Consider the following 17751-nt stretch of genomic DNA (forward strand, 5'->3'; position numbering starts at 1 on the left):
TGTGGCTATGAGTTGGTTTGCGTTCTCTCTGTTAAAAAATTTTTCATGTTGCACACGTAGACGTTTATTTAACTCGGTCATATAGATTGATTTATAGCCTATGTAAGAATGGAGAGACATTTGTAGAGACGGCACTGCCATCTACTGGAAATCAGTGGAACATGCAGCAATGTAGACACTGTCTGTGAATTTTTATTTTAGAAGTACACAGCACACTAGTCTATGCCCAAAACGTGTTATCTCCTTATTCCACCATAATCTACCATAACCTACATTTACTTGACCCTGTGCATTATCCCATGTAGGCCTACAATGATGTCTTTCTTAGCCTTTTCACAAATCCAACATTTGTTCAGTAAAATCAGAAAATTCAGTTTAAATGTTGAATCATCTGTCTGTATGTGAAATCTCCAAACGTTTTTCGTGTCAGTAGCACAAGTCCCTCCGACAGCGTGAGGGCCTGCACAGGTTGGTTACAGGAGAATCATAAGCCTCTTACACTAATGCACTTGTTGCTGATTGAGCACGTAGCTGCACGCACCAGCCTATGGAGAATTGTTTGGGAATTTGATAAGCCATATTAGAAAAACAATTTGACAGCATTTAGGAGTGCATAGATATGAAAGCATTTGGTGAGATGATGTTTGATTAACCTGATCTTTTGACTGTTTACAGAGGTGTCTTTCCTGCTGTTGAAATGTCAAGGGACGTGGCAGCAGTTTGGGACATAGAGTTAAGTGATGGGGCTTACCGGATTGAATTTGAACATGGAACAACAACTGGAAAACGTGTTATTTACATTAATGGAAAGGTATGTTCAGTCATATGTACTACACCAATATGTATGCAATTAATTTCCCAACTATTCAGGTTTTTAACCAATTCGTTTGTCAATAGTTAGACTATACATCATCTTACAATACCCTATTTTGTCATGCTCAAACATAGTTTTAATTGTGCAAGTGTGTCTGTGCTCTGTGCTTTAGGAGGTGATGAGAAAAGACTGGATGTTCAAACTAGTGGGCAAAGAAACATTCACTGTTGGAGTGTTGGAGACAAAAGCCACCATAAATGTAGAGGCCATCAGTGGTTTTGCCTATGAATATGCTTTAGAAATCAATGGAAAGAACTACAAAACGTTCATGGACAATCGCTCCAAAATAAGCAAAACCTGGACTCTTAAGCTGGATGGTATGGACTACCGAATAGTACTGGGTAAGTGACATATGCACAGTCCCATGGCTCTGAAACTTCATATGCCAGCATCTGATAGTTTATGGAAACCCCTATAAAATGCCATCAATGTACATTTATTTTAAATCTATTTATCTATGTATCTTCTTTACATCATTATCTTAGCACACATATAGTAAGCTCTACCAGTGGGATTGTGGTGGTATGTATCACTGATACGAGCACTGGGTTCCTGATGTGTGGTTTATCTATAACAAACACACCATTATCCTGAAAGTGAAAGTGCCAACAATTCTGCATGCTGACATTTTCTCTCTAACAATGCAAGCTATCAAACTATTAAAAAAATGTGATGCATTGATTACTGAAGTAAGTAAGTATAAGTATACTCTTTTGATCCCGTGAGGGCAATTTGGTCTCTGCATTTATCCCAATCTGTGAATTAGTGAAATACACTCAGCACACAGTGAACACAGTGAGGTGAAGCACACACTAATCCTGGCGCAGTGAGCTGCCTGCAACAACAGCGGCGCTTGGGGAGCAGTGAGGGGTTAGGTGCCTTGCTCAAGGGCACTTCAGCCGTTCCTACTGGTCGGGGTTCGAACCAGCAACCCTCCGGCTAGAAGTCCGAAGCACTAACCAGTAGGCCACGGCTGCCCAATGGCACTCCTGCTCAGTCATTGCTACGCTGAATGACACTACAGGACAGGGCATATGTTGTATTACTACATGGGGACAAGATATAGTTAACTATCATTATCTTGGAAAAACAATGTCTCTTTATGGTTATGGTTATATGATTTAGCAGACGCTTTTGTCCAAAGCGACTTGCAAATAAAAACAATACAATAGTTAAAAAATAGTAGTGAACAGTTTTAAATGTTGGTCTACATTGAGGAAAATAACAATAATACACAATAATGTCAATGCAATATCAATGATCAATAGCCTAATGAAAATAAACAAATGTCATATACAAACCATAACTCATAAGAACCACTTAATTAATTATTTAATAAATATGATTAATAATGAATTAAGTGTATGCTGAACAGATATGTCGTTAGACCCCTGAAAGACCCAAAACTAGCGCAGGAACAGAGACCGCTGGGCAACTCATTCCACCGAGGAAAATGAGGAACCACTGAGGAAAATTGAATTTGACCTAGCGTTTATGGCTGGTCGACACAACTTTATCTCAAGGTAATGACATAAATTAATTGAGATCTTGAGAAAACAAAGTAACATAACTCAATATCGGACAAAAACACAACATGTAAATTGATGGCAACTTGGGATTCCATAGATTTCCATCTTCTTGTGTTCCAATTCCATGTGAATGTATCTTCATGATAAAACTGTGGGGTCAGACAGTTATTAGATTAGATTAGATTAGATTAGATTAAATTAAACTTTATTGTCATTGTGCAGAGTACAAGTACAAAGACAACGAAATGCAGTTTGCGTCTAACCAGAAGTGCAAAACAAGCAGAAAAGTGCAGTGTGATATACAAAGTATAGGCAGGTGGTGCATAGACAGGACAATAAATATAGTGCAGTGTAGACAGTAGTATACAGTTGATTTACAGAAGGTGGTTTAGAGTAGTATAAATTAAATATAAATATGGGCAATGTATTAGCAGTTACCTTAAGAGCAGAATAAATATGGCTATGTAATATGAACAATGTATGAATAACATGTACAGATATGTAGTAATGTAGTAGCAGTAACATTATAATAGTAGTAATAATAATATAGATATATGCAGTGTATTGACAGAATATAAAATAAGAAAACAGAATAAATGTGGATATTCAGTATGAAAAATAAAGACGGATATATACAGAATGTAGGGTGCAGTGTGGTAACAGTACGATTGTAGCGCAGAAACAGTAACATTATAAGAGTAGTAAGAATACGAAGTGTATGTGCAGGACGAATAGGATGAAGAGCAGTAGAAATCAGCTATATGTAAGTGTAAGTATGTACATTTGTAAATAAATAGACAGAACACTATGGATGGGATAGGGTAGTTCAAATGTCTGGGGGGTCAGTTAGCCAGTTATAGGCTAGGCCTAATATGCATTGGAACTTAGACTCCAAACCAACATCCAGTAGATTTGCCTGGTCACCTGTGGTTGAATTCAAAGAAAACTACGAATAATATATACGAATAATAAAATGTCTGATACCCGTGGGCCTATGCAATGACGCCTGTATGATATCTGTATCAATGGGTTCATGGTATTTTTTTTTAAATCATCTGGTTTTTATTACTTTTACCAAAGATCCTTAATTACTAACTTTAACCCCCTCTGCTTTTACTATCTTTTAAACAGAGAAAGACACCATGGATGTCTGGTGCAATGGAGAAAGAATGGAGACCATGGTAATCACCATTAACCCATTTAAGCCTACATTTTTCCCAGACATGCAAATATGCAAATCATGTGTTATTAGCAACCCTTTGAAGTAATCAATAATTATTATTTTTTAAAAATGTAGAAAAGTAGATGAAAAAGTGAGTTCAATTATGACCGGTGGGATAATATGCGTATACTCAATTTAAGGTGCTCAAATTGCTTTTTTGTTAAAAAATTGGTATTCTGACAGGACTTTTCAAACTGATATGAACACTGAGACCAATGGCAATAATAAATATGAAAAATATGTAAACATTGTTTATTTACCAGGAGCTTCGGCTCGTTAAAATAGAACCCTGAATGTGTATGTCTGTGCGTGCGTGTGTGTCTGCATGTAGTTGTGAGAGTTAGTCTATATGGTCTGTGTGTGTGTATCTGCATGGGGTGTGATTGTTAGTGTGCATATTGTGTGTGTGTGGGTATATATATATATATATATATATATTTAAATACATGTATATATATATACGCGCACACACACACACACAAACTGACCATATACACTAACTCTCACAACTACATGCAGACACACACGCACGCACAGACATACACATTCAGGCTTCTATTTTAACGAGCCAAAGTATGTATGTATATTTGTGTGTATGTATGTCTGTGTGAATATGTGTATGTGTGTGTGTGTGTGTGTGTGTGTGTGTGTGTCTGTGTGTGTGAATATGTGTATGTGTGAGTGTGTATATCTGTGTGTATGTGTGTGTGAGTATGTATGTGTGTGTGAGTGTGTATGTCTGAGTATGTGTACTGTATGTGTGTGTGTGTTTGTAGGTGTAGAAGTATGTGTGCATCTAGATACAACATTCTATCCCACCAAGTATACATACTCTTTTGATCCTGTGAGGGAAATTTGGTCTCTGCATTTATCCCAATGCGTGAATTAGTGAAACACACACAGCACACAGTGAACACAAAGTGAGGTGTTGCACACACTAACCTGGAGCGGTAAGCTGCAGTGGCACTCGGGGAGCAGTGAGGGGTTAGGTGCCTTGCTCAAACTTGCGTGGATATAGTGCAGAACCACGTACCCCGCCCACATTTTTCCTACTGGTCGGGGATCGAACCGGCAACTCTTCGGTTACAAGCCCGAAGCCCTAACCAGTAGGCCACGACTGGCCCACTTTCACTCCAGTTACACAATGATAAATCATGGTCTACCATAAAGATGATACATAGGCTGTAGGTAGGTACGCTGATTTGTAATAACATCTTCATTCTGTTGTTGGTATGCAGGGGGAATTTGCAGATGATGGCACAGAAACACACTTCGCAGTGGCAAACCACAGATGCTGTATAAAGGCCCTTAGTAGTGGGCGAAAGAGGACTGGCATCATACACCTGCTTCTGGTGGACGGACAGCGTGTACCCGAGTTCATGCAGTGAGCAGGACTGACTCTAAATGGAACTTCACTCAAAAATCATAAATGGATGACCAGTTGGAGCAGTTTTTATGGCACAGAGCTCTCAGTTCAGCTAACTGATAGCCAGCTGATGTCAGATACTGATGTGCTTGAAGGATAGACATTGTCTGTTTATTTATTTTTTGTCATTTGTCAACATGTTTTCAAATGGCAAGCTATGATTGGTAACGGATATATGGTTAATGATGAGCCATCCAGTTGTATCTGTTCAGTTTGATTAGTCGTTGCAGTAGGCTATTGTTAATAGTGGTGTAGCCTACATGGTGTAGCCAAATAACAGAAAGAAAAAACCCTAAAAAGTAAGCATTTGTGAGTGAATTTATTTATGTCACAACGATTGAATCACAGTCTGACAATCATTTATGGTTTACCCTTGTAAGTGTATCTTGGGTTTTCATGCAAGCTGCTTTACGCACAATCACGCAATAAGCACCGTAATCACCGTATAGACGCGACCTCATCTTTTCCTGAAGGGAACAACCAAGGACTGACCACGCGCAACGATGTTTGAGAGGATACGGACCAGACGGGACGGATCGAGCTGCAGGAGGAAGGGAATTGCACCCATCTCTTGCTGACAAAAAAGGAGAACTCTTCGCAAATAACGTGATTATTCAAAGGATCAGACACATCTTTGTGTAGTCTACGACGCTATCGGGCTCTTTTCTGGAACCTATCCTGGTTGTTGAAAGTAGTTTGGCGTGTGTTCTGCTAGCTTAGCTGAACTAAACAACGATAAAGCGAGTTGACTGCGCATAATTCATATCTACCTTCACTGACTAGCTTGCGTGCTAGCTAAGAGAATAGTTCCGGCGCTTCGACAGTATTTTCCTACTTTCACAACCATTTGGATAGTCTGGATACGTTAAAACATTGACAAATGTTAGAACCGGTTATTCAGACTTTTGCCTCCTTTACTGGTAGCATTCGAGGGGCCTACACTGGTCACCTCTGCTTCTATTTAACATTAGCTTAGCCAGCTATGAAAGTATTTGGTGTTTTGGAATATTGCTACAGTTGTAACGTTAGTATCAGAGGTTTTTGGCAATGCTAATATTTCATTCCTAGTCTCCGGAGTCGGAGTGAGGATATGGGGAAGGATTGCCGGACTGACTGCTCAACAGTCTCTCCAGCCAATATTTCAAATTGGGAGAGCTCAGAATCTCCCTCCGGCGTTTCTGCTTCTATTTTGGGGTGTGCTGTTTGGAAACACTACATGGGCACATTTCATAGCTAGCTAACGTTATCGTTTGCTAGTTTTATCGAGTAATGCCAATACAAGCTACATGTCCGCAACTGGACAATGCAGAACGAATAAATATTAGTTAACGTTATAACCTGAAATCATATCTAACGTTCGGCTATCCCTTCAATGACAGACGTCCTATTGTGAGTGATATCCAGCTGGCTATGGTAGCTTGTCAGCTAGCGTGCTAGCAAGGTTAACCAAAATACAATAAGTGAGCTAACATATCCTTTGCTTGCTTCATTGCTGCACTTTTAAGTATCCAGAGGTGACTTGTTTTATGCTGTAAGTGAATCACAAAAGCCGGCGTGTATACGTATCAAGCGAGTGTTTAAACAGGATACAGACATTAGGAGCGCAACTGCGAATATCATTTGAAAGATGAACTATCAGCAGCACCTTGCAAACTCCGCCGCTATCCGGGCGGAAATCCAGCGGTTCGAGTCGGTCCATCCAAACATCTATTCAATTTATGAACTCTTGGAAAGGGTGGAGGAGCCTCTGCTCCAGAACCAGATTCGGGAACACGTTATCGCCATTGAAGGTAAGACACTAAGGGCTATTAATTGTATATAGCCTGTGTTACTATTGATAACAATTACAATATTCACGTAGAACAGTAGCCTACACATTTACTTGGAACATTCACATGTCACTTGAAACACGTGCTCAATTAGGTCATTGTAGATCATGCTAACATTACGTTAATGTTGACAGGTAGCATTGATGTAGCCTACTTATGACTTATGTCATGATTATGCATGATAACCTTGTGCATAGAAGGGCTTGTAGCATCTGCGTCAGTTTTCACGCATGACATCCCCATTAATCTGGCAAACCACTTATACAATAAATTATTATATTTTACCTTAAGAACTGTTATGGTGCGCAGCTGTTTGTAGCGTACTCTTACCCGTGGGGTACCTTGTTCCTTACGATCATAATATGGAATTGTATTGCACACTTCAACTGTTATTTAGTTCCTTCAAATCAAATCCCGAGCAGGGCTTTTTCGGTTTCATAGCTGTGTGAGTTAACAGAAGGAAATGAGCAGACCCAGGTTATCCTTGAAAACATTTGTATCTTGGTTCCTATTTGCACGTTTGACACGTTCATACTCGGTGCGCTGATGATGGGCCGTCTGAGAATGTGTTGCCTGAGTGAATGCGTTGGAAGATCATGGGTCCAGTAACAGAGAAGGTCCGCACATTTGATCTCCGTTTTTTTTTTTATTATTTGACTTAAATGTGTGTGTGGGGGATTGAAGTCAAATAATAAAAAAAAAAAAACGGAGAGCAAGTGTGCGCACCTTCTCTGTTACTGGATCTTGGACTTTTGGCTCTTGCACCTTACACACCTTAAACAGTGAAAAGTGACAGGTCTTTAAAAATGAAAGTCTTGTCAAGAGGAGGCAAGGCAGTTTTATTTGTACAGTGCATTTCATACACAAGGCAGCTCAATGTGCTTTACATAGTCAGAAAACTGAGGATGGCAGACAAAAATAAATTATGGCATGAGGGATATAACATACAGTATAAGAAATGACTCATAACACATCATAGAAACCTCTCAAACTCAAAAGATACATTAGCCTATGCATTGTTTGTTTGAAATGTACTAAAACCTGTGTTGGTTGACATGTGACCACTTGAACCAGTTATGAACTAACTGGGTAGCATATGAAATGCTACTCTCCGAAGTGGTTGGGGAGACAGTTGGTCTTTAACCAGCCAGAAGGTATGAGCAGTGTAAGACCAGGTGTGAGACTGCTCCAGTCAGGCCTAATTGGGCTGATATTGCACTTTATTTTTCACTTGCTGTAACAGTAGCAACACCTGTTCTGGCTTCATACTGGTCTTCAAGATACCCTTATTCTGTAGTCTGTGATAAGTAGAGATCCAGTTTCAAATATACTCATATATCTACCCAATTCTGTTGAGGATACACTGGTTCACAATGGTTTATTAAAACATGTTGAATATACCATAACACAGATTGTCTTATTGTGGTATTGCTAACAACACATGTCAATTGTAGTCAATGACAGCTGTATTCAATTTTTTTTTAATCATCATCATGACTTAAGTGAGTCAGATGGGACAAGGAGAGAGAGAAAGAGACACTCACAACAGGTAGCCTGGAAAATGTGTTGAATAAAACAGAAGCAGTGGTGCAGACAGCTGCTGCCTACTGTTCGATGCAAGCAGTAGTGTCTGAACTCGGAAGGCTTGTGATGTAAGATGATGTGTAGGACATTATGCGCTCTCCCGTCAGGAGGTTTTTACAGAGTGAATCAATTGTATGCAAATGCTTAATTAACCCTCCAGTAGTGGGGTGAGGTACAATACTACTGTGCCTGACTGTGCAATAGGGCAGCAATGATTAATCAATGAATCGATTAGTTGTCGACTTTGAAATTAAGGACTATTTTAGTAATCGTGAATCCTTCATCAGTTTGTCATTTTAAAGAAACTACCTCAGAATTCTCAGATTTTTACATCTTTAAACTTAAATATTATCTCCCTTACATGGCTGTGGACTAAATGGTACATTTGAGGACATATTCCTGGGCTTTGGGAAACACTCATGAACATTTTTTTTGACCCTTTTCTGATATTTTATCAATTAAACAACTACTCAATTAATCAACTATCAAAATAATCATTAGATGCAGCCGTCCTGTGTAGACACAGTTTAGATGTATGGCCTGCCTGGGTTTTACAATGCTGGGAGAAAGGTGTAATAATGTACCCATATGAATCATGATGGTTAAGAAAGCAGCCCTAACAGTTTGTACTCATATTGTATGGCATCTTAACATGAGTGGGACTCCTGTTTGACAGATGGCAAATCCCCTTTGAAAATTGATAGGTCAGGCCTACATCCCCCCTCCCTCCCAACGCTAACTCCCACAACTGTGTATCTCCTAATGGAATGGAGAGTGTTTGGGGGCAGGGGGTGGGTAGTGGGAGAGTGGGGAGGTTGTGGTAGAGAAAAGCGGGAGGGCAGGAGAGGTTTCTCAGTGAAAAGCAATTACGCAATGCTTGGATTGAGGTCCCATACTAAGCGCAATGCTTTTACTCAGTCACATTAGTTGGTTATGCAAGTAGAAGGCTGACACACTCTCTCCTCAGCTGCTGATGTCAGAAGAGCTCGGGTCTTTTTTGTGTTTGTAATATGGAGCCCTTCCTTGGCGCTTAGCTATGTGTGAATGCAGGCCAATATGACCGGTACTTCCGGAAAGAAGGATCTGAGATTTATGTGCCACACAGGTTTGTGTGTAAAGGTCAGGGCACATGCTGTTCATTAACTAGGGGCAGAAAAAGTGTCTTCATTTATTTATATTGAATGACAACAACAACATTGGATGCAAAGATGGACACCAGGGATGGAAATTAGATCCAGCCACATGCTGGTTAAGCATGAAAGTGGCCAGTAGATTTTAGTTTTTTGCCTTTGTCTAGCTCAGATGTTTATTGATCTCGTGTTTCTCATTTAGGGTTTATGGTAAATTCAGCTCTAGAACCACCTGGTTTCAGCTGGTGATTACATGACATGGGAAGACACCACATGCTCAGTTTTGAGTCTCCCTAGTCAAGAAGAGATAGCCCTATCAGGAATATGGGCAAAGTGGTCAATCCAATCACATTTAATATATGCTGGGAATTTTAGTAGAATATTCAACTAAAGACTAATAAAATGGTTCCTGTATGCGTTTCACCAGCTTCCATAGGAAATTAAAGGAACTATCAGCTGTGTGCAATTCTGTGAATTCTTTAACTATGTTAAAGGAACATGCCAACTTTTTGGGAAATTAGCTTAATTTGCCATCTATTCCCATCTATCTAGTCCAGAGTTCTTTTCTCTGTGCGTGTAATAACCAAGTCTGACACTGTTAGCCTAGCTTAGCATAATTAACTGGAAGTGGGTTACACCAGTTGTTAGCCTATAGCTAAAAGGGAATGGGTACTAGGGATTTAGATATTTAAGTGCTGTAATCTGGGAAGAAAGCAATAATGTGTGCCAAATGGTATGCATTGCTCATCTTAAAATCACAAATACTCATGCCATAGCCTACTGATGATTAAGTTTACACAAAAAGTAAAGTTTGGAATTTAAAAGGCAGACATATGGGGGTCCATTTGTTTAAGAGCTTCCACTGTCTAGACTACAATTCAGGGATTAGGCAGCCTAAAGAAAGCAGAAAAGGCAAGGCTACAGCTGCATTAAAAAGGATCTTCATGGGAAGTGAAAACCAGTGTGTAACCAGTAAGGAATTGAATAGTTAAGTGTTCCTTTTTCAGTTTCACTGAGGGCTTGGCCAGTGTTCATGGTCAGGCTGAATAGATTGTTTTTACCCATTACAGACATACCACAGTTGAAATGTGATGAACTGGCATGAAAAAACTTCTTACACCCAAAAACTCACTTGGAATGATTTTATGTGAGACATAGACCCTGTTCAGTTTTGTTTTAGAAATGCACCTTGGGTGATCCGATTACAAGTGGTCAATTCTACGAGTGTAAATACAAGTGTGTACTGTTTTAAAGACAAGCGTAAACAAACAAAGTGTAAACAATCACCAAGACACATTATGATTTGATCACACACTTGCTGAGGTGGTGCATTTGACCACAGTTCTTTTGTAGTGTAAATGCTGTATTCTGATGCGCCCCAGATGATGGGAATTCTATTGTCACTGATGTTAGCAGTAACGGAATCTAAACACAGGTGGTCAGCAGTGTCTCAAGCTGTAGATTTTAATGCATGAAAAATGCATCAAGTTAGAACTCTACTAAATAAGATTATTATGACCGCCGCTAGCGAAGCTAGCGAAGCGGTCATATAGGGATTGTCAAAGTTTTTTTTTTTTTTTTTTTTTTTTTTTTTTTTTTTTTTTTTTTTCCCGTCATCTACTTCCTGAAATTTTGGTCAACGATACCCGGGGCACCGAAACACCGGGGCACATGAAATTTGGTGGGTATGTAGCCCCACTAGACTTTTACGGATCATTCTGCTTTAATCGCCCCTCTCTTCAGTAAAGACGTTCAGAACTGCACCAAATTTTATGTGTATGATTAACCTGACATTCTCTGGGGGTATGCCAAGTTTCGTAGAATTTCATCCATGGGGGGGTCTAAAAAATTAAGTTATGTGTACATTTAGTGACTGTACACTCATTGGCCTGTAGATGGTGGTGCACACATATACACATGCACACACACACACAGGCACCCATATACTATCGGTATTAGAACGGCCGATACATAATTACAAATTCAGTAGGATTAAAAGAAAGCCAAAATAAATATTCATCATCATCATCATCATGGCTTGATTTCCAGTATTGGCGATAAGTAGTCGTTTGTCCACTAGATGGCGCATCGTTGCAGTGAGACATAATTTTGTTGGAAGTTAATCTAAAGTGGGTTGGAAAGGCTTCCTACAAGGACAAGACTGTAGGCTACAGTAGTTTACCGCAGAGAACGTCTAAGGGTAGGATGATTTCTGCATGACATGTAATTCCCATTTCCTCTTGAAGCCGAAATAAATCTGAGAATGTTTATCGGACATGCTTGTTTTTTACTGCAGGTAGGCTACGTTAATCCTATTAATAGCAGAACGTAGGTAAAATAATGTTACCGTTAGCATGGTTGAGTGATGGAGGCCAATTTGATTATTGATGTATTTGTAGAAAACCATAAATGCGTTTATAGGCTACCAAGCAAATCGATAACAGCACTAATTGTATCTTTCGACTGTCATCTCATTTGCTTATGACCATAACCTAGGCTACTAACAGGAGCTAAGTGAGTTAGCCACAACACGTTCGCTACGTGATGTTTTTTTAATGGAAAATATATAGGCTACCTGAAAGATAACCTGTCTATGATGCATCCTAAACACCGGGCTGGGACATTTCTGCTCAAGGTCTCAAAAAGCATCTGAGTAGTCAACGTTCATTCCCAAACACCCATATAGGCTACTTCAATCCTCTATTTTCAAAGGTGATTCAAGTAAGGAAGAGCATGGCTCAAAGTAAAGTAACTGAAACTACATAAATTCTTCAAAGTGAATAATTTGTGTCAACTCGCCGCAATGAAGATTTATTAACGCACCCGTGATAATCTACATCTCCATTTAAACCAGATGTTTTAGAGCGCACGTTGAGATGTATTCAGGGCAGGGCTGTACCTACACATATTTGTTGCACGTGCTACAAAAATCATTCTTTGCGATGGATGATTTAGTACCAACGTTACACCGGTCAGATACAGTTTTGCCTATGGCTATTCCATGAGACTGAGGCGCTTTTTGTTTGTTCGAAGTGCGTGTTTAGGGTGTGAGAGGGGAGTCGATGTGCTTTGATTCCAGCTTGGTAGTTGTAGTCTATGCGATTAAAAAACACGTGTGTGTGAAGTATCCAAACAATGATAACGCTTTCATTGTGGCTGCTTTAGCCACAGACCTTGAGCTACTGTACAGTGGGTTGGGTTCCATTTAGAAGTGTCCACTTCATTCGCCCTTTCCGTGATGCACACAGCTACGTAAAATGTATTACTACTGATATGCAAAACTATTAACTTTTCGCCAAGAGGTGGCAGCTTGATACTGTAAGGTGTAAGCCATTGGTTCCAAAGGAGATTTTATTTGGGTCGCCAGCATAGCCTAGTGACAATTTGTGTTGTGTAATAGGCCTAGCATAGGGCCTACCTTATATAGCTTATTAACAGTCACGGTTTTGTCATAACTCCCTCTATGCATTTTTGCATTTAGAATAGGTCTAAAACCGGGGGGCGAACACGTCGCAGGGGGGGGGGGTGCCAGTGCGTGGATATCTCAATCGCAAAATTAAACAATATTTCTATCGGGCGCCTACCATGGACTAGGCTGGGTGTAAATCAAAAGATTGCGTCAAAAGATTGAGCTTAACCATGGACCTCATAGTTGCAAAATGCAAGGGAACATGAATCAGCATATTATTTGCACAAACAATAACGGACAGTACCTCTTCAACTTTGCCCGTTAAAATGTGTATGAACAGTCTCGCAACGCATTTCATGAAGGCCCTTTTGGACATGTCAGTTATTTGCACCACTGGGTAAAACGGCATTTTGTTTTAGACTACTGGTATTTAATTTGTGCATTGACAATAAAGCTGAATATAATTTGAACTAGATGGCTAAACTTATGCATATGTAGAAGAAGAAACATTCACAAAAATCCATGACATGACCTCTCTTCTTGATAGCTGTTGAAAACTGCATGGAACTGACAGGGATTGTTTTGTTTAATAATAAATAAATAAATACATTATGCTGCTACCTTCTGCTTTTCCCAAATACAATGTAGCCTACAGGTGTACCTTTCATCAGTCCAGTTGCAATGGATGGACTGTGATGAACTGCCCTACTTGTGATTGTTTAGAGATTTTAAAGGTTTTATAACAATGCTACAATTTTTTTGGCCCAGAAACAAATCTATTCGCCTTTGCAGTGCCAGTAGGCTACTTTGTGTGCGGAATGTGTGCAAACACACATTCCAAACAATCATACACAAAAGTTTCAAGAGTGGGGGATGGAGTAGAAGATGGAGACAAATTCATTAATATGATTTATTTTCGCGGAATGGATGTACAGGACAGAGCGGCGGTCATATTTTGTACCGCTATGCGGTACATCTAGTTTAAAACTGATTACAATGTTTAGTCTGTGGGCCTCGCTCCTTTTAAATAACTTTACAAGCTCAGATGCATTTATGTTATTTGAAAGATGGTTCCTCTAATTGCTTTCAGATTCAGTGAAAATCCGTTGTGTTTCATGTCTGTACGCTCTTGTTGTAGGGCTGCAATTAATCGTGCAATTTTTGTCGCAAAAGGCTGCAATTAATCAGGCAACTTGTAACTCTGTCTCTAACCTTTGTGGTTGATTTTGTTGTGTGACAGACAGTGAAGCCCACCAATCAGAAGTGCTGTGCTTCTCTTGCATTAGGCATCTCCACCAATCAGAAGTGGCCCAACATAAATCATTGAAATATTGAACTGGAGCTTGATTTTCAAAAATCACATCGCAAATCAAATTGCAATACCTGTCAGAAAAATCGCCATATCATGTGGCCCTACAAAATAGCCTAGCTGCTTAGAGGCCAGACTGGCCTATAAGTTCTTTGGTTGAAGTAGATGCTGAAACAAGACATTCAGAGTACATTTATTAGTCCGTTTACAGTGTTAATGATTTAACGTGTACTGATGGCCATTGAAAGAAGTGGAGAATGGAGTTTCCACAAGTGAGATGACCGCATCCTAATATTTTTTGTGCTGCATTCCTTAAAAAGAATGGACTCCAATGAACACACCAGCTGTGGGTGCAGCTGGACCCAGACAGGAGGTGGGTGTGTGGAGAGGGGGGGGGGGGTGTTCCCCTGATTCCTGATTCCTGTCACCATGGAGGGGTGTGTGTGTGTGTGTGTGTGGTGGGAGCTACATTTTTTGGAGCCGGACAGTAAACAAAACAATAGCAGCGAGCGACCCCTCATCCCATAGCAGTAAAAATAGCCGTAATGCTGCGAGTTTCCTGTCCTACGCTGGGCCACATCCCCCACCACAGTCCCCAGGGTATGATGTCACTTCCTTGCCCCAATATTGATCTGATCTTTACATGCTTGGTTTGAGATCTCACGGCTGGCCTTCGCTTGTCCTGATGGTCGATCCATCAATATCTCTGCATCTGCTAAGTCTAGTGCTTAGTGTTGGCTTAATGGATGTTTTATGAGGTTTTATTTTTATCAGGTAGCCTAATTTTTTCAGTGCGGGAAATGAAATGTTTTTTAAAGCTTGATACTGTCCAGTGCTGCAGAGATTAAAATACTTGGTGTCAACCTACTGTGTTCTTCTGTTTTTCTCTTGGCCTCTACTCCTGGGTCCTTGCATGCTCCAAGTCAACTAACATGGAAATGAGTGCATCTGTTTTAAGCATCAGCCTATTACATGATCACTGAGTATTGTAATTCACAATACAACAGAGCACATGGGTCTCATACACAGTTATGTCTGCCTTGGAGGGTCATGTTAGCCTGGGTGAACCCAGACGAACCTGCTAGCAAATTTGAATTGGCTCTCCAGCAGCTCTCTGGAAAAGATCCCATTGACGTTCGTTTCTGAATCACCAAAAACCCAGGAACGCATATTTTCTTTTGAATTGAGTAACTGCACTTGGAAAAAAAACAAAGATATGTTTGCTGCACTTCTGAAACGATTTGATAAGAGTTTAATGCACAATTTTAAGTTTAATTTCACTTTAGCATAACCCCTACCCTTGAGAAGTGAGTGATGATGGTCATTTTCCTAGTACCACATATATCTGGAAACTCAGTCAGGATGATGGTCAGCAATCAGGAAACAGGCTTTATTCTTTCAGTGATGTTCATCAAGGCAGAGACTAGCTTCACCCAAAAGATTCACCTGTTGAGAATGACCCCGCCTTGTACCTTGACCCCTGGCCAAATGTCATGCTAATAGAATAGTTTCTGAGTACTTGCAGCAGTTACTACACTACTCGATGACCACATGTAAGGTGTGAAAGCCATCCATTCCTGCACACCTAGTATAGACCCTTTCAAGAGAGTTCCATTATCAGCATCATAGTTGGCCCCACAAGGCTTCCGTTTTAACATTCCATATGTTATCTTAATGCAGAGGAAGTAGATTTGGAACCAAATAGAACGTTCAAGCATTGTTTTTGTTTTTATTGTTGAAAGACAAATAATCACACCTGGAAGTAACCAGAGGTGTCTAGAAAGTTATCCATTCAATTATAAATCTGCATAATGTATAGACCAGCGATACAAATGTGTACAAAATCATGAATGAACACACTATTTACAGGAAGGATTTTGATTCACAACTATTTCAGTGAGCTGGTGAACTAACCCCCCCCCCCCCCGAGTAAAAGTCTTGTTATGTATTCCTTCCACGTGTGCACTTAACACAGACAATGATCCATAATTAGCTGATTTACTGGCTGGAGAGTAAGTTATGTTACAACAGAGAAGGTTCATGTTCAGAATGTCTGCCTGTCTGGAGTGTTAGCCACGCCTTCAAAAGCTTCTACGTCCACCCTGTGTTAGTAGCATGTTCCTTTTTGTCATTTTTTCAAATCCTAGACCGTGCTAAACGTTTGGTGGACTTCACTAATATAAAAATAGTTTTTTATTCTGTCGCTAGCCGATGCATCCTGCATGTGCTTTTAAGATCAGAGGGGTGAAAATATAATCTCCTTTTCGTCTCATATTCATCAGACTGTCCAGACATCTATTGTGGGTGTTTCCATGGCATATGTCTCAGCATTTGATAAAATATTGCTGGGTTTTTACCTAAATAGGCTATATCTTTATAGACAGGAACTCCATCAAATGGTCTTGCAGTGCACATTCTTCTTCGGGAGATGAGTTGAGACATGTCAAGACATCAATCACTCAAGATCTGGTTTGTTGTGTGATGCTGGAGTTGTCTTAACTGTATGCAAACATCTGACTGTCTGAATGTAGCATCGAGTGCTCTCTGTCCACACCCAGTCTGTTATATATGGCCTTCTGTATTGGTTCAAAATAGCAGAACTTGAGCGACAGAAGGCAAATAAGTATAAGTATAAGTATATATACTCTTTTGATCCCGTGAGGGAAATTTGGTCTCTGCTTTTATCCCAATCCATGAATTAGTGAAACACACACAGCACACAGTGTACACACAGTGAGGTGAAGCACACACTAATCCCGGCGCAGTGAGCTGCCTGCATCAACAGCGGCGCTCGGGGAGCAGTGAGCGGTTAGGTGCCTTGCTCAAGGGCACTTCAGCTGTGCCTACTGGTCGGGGTTCGAACCGGCAACCCTCTGGCTACAGGTCCGAAGTGCTAACCAGTAGGTCACGGCTGCCCCCAAATAGTAAAAAGGCGTCAGATGAAAGTCCTGCTCAAAACATTGCGCTGCGCTGTTGTGTGGCATTGTGTCCAGTTAGGACATTACAATTGAAAATAAAGTAATCAAACAGATCTTGTCGCTAACGCTCGCTCGTATCTCATGCAGTTATAACATCGGGTAAGACTACAGACCCCTGCTAATGCTCGTATCGCATGCAGTTATAACATCGGGTAAGACTACAGACCCCTGCTAATGCTCGTATCTCATGCAGTTATAACATCGGGTAAGACTACAGACCCCTGCTAATGCTCGTATCTCATGCAGTTATAACATCGGGTAAGACTACAGACCGTTGCTAATGCTCGTATCGCATGCAGTTATAACATGGTGTAAGACTACAGACCCCTGCTAATGCTCGTATCGCATGCAGTTATAACATGGTGTAAGACTACAGACCCCTGCTAATGCTCGTATCGCATGCAGTTATAACACCGTGTCAGAGTACAGACATGGCCCCTGCTTCTTACGCCATGTTGAGG

General features: G+C 40.3%; 2 protein-coding genes across 2 annotated transcripts in view; both read left to right on the forward strand.

The window, feature by feature from the left end:
• The first annotated feature begins 632 nt into the window (after window positions 1–632).
• On the forward strand, window positions 633–5264 carry faimb (Fas apoptotic inhibitory molecule b). Its single transcript, XM_076302928.1, has 4 exons — window positions 633–811; window positions 987–1215; window positions 3535–3584; window positions 4864–5264. The coding sequence occupies exons 1-4, from the start codon at window positions 698–700 to the stop codon at window positions 5011–5013; spliced, it is 543 nt and encodes a 180-aa protein (XP_076159043.1). The 5' UTR covers window positions 633–697; the 3' UTR covers window positions 5014–5264.
• A 378-nt stretch (window positions 5265–5642) lies between these two features.
• Window positions 5643–17751, forward strand: part of agap1 (ArfGAP with GTPase domain, ankyrin repeat and PH domain 1) — a 174238-nt gene continuing 162129 nt past the window's right edge. The window contains exon 1 of the mRNA XM_076302927.1: window positions 5643–6841. Within this exon, the coding sequence (XP_076159042.1) occupies window positions 6679–6841 (163 nt within the window). The 5' untranslated portion in view covers window positions 5643–6678. The remainder of the gene's footprint in view (window positions 6842–17751) is intronic.

The sequence above is a fragment of the Alosa pseudoharengus genome, unplaced genomic scaffold, assembly GCF_046254945.1.
Source record: "Alosa pseudoharengus isolate Yale_2024_CS ecotype anadromous, Long Island Sound unplaced genomic scaffold, YU_APseudo_1.1 YU_APseudo_1.1_scf_24, whole genome shotgun sequence".
In the NCBI taxonomy this organism is placed as follows: Eukaryota; Metazoa; Chordata; class Actinopteri; order Clupeiformes; family Clupeidae; genus Alosa; species Alosa pseudoharengus.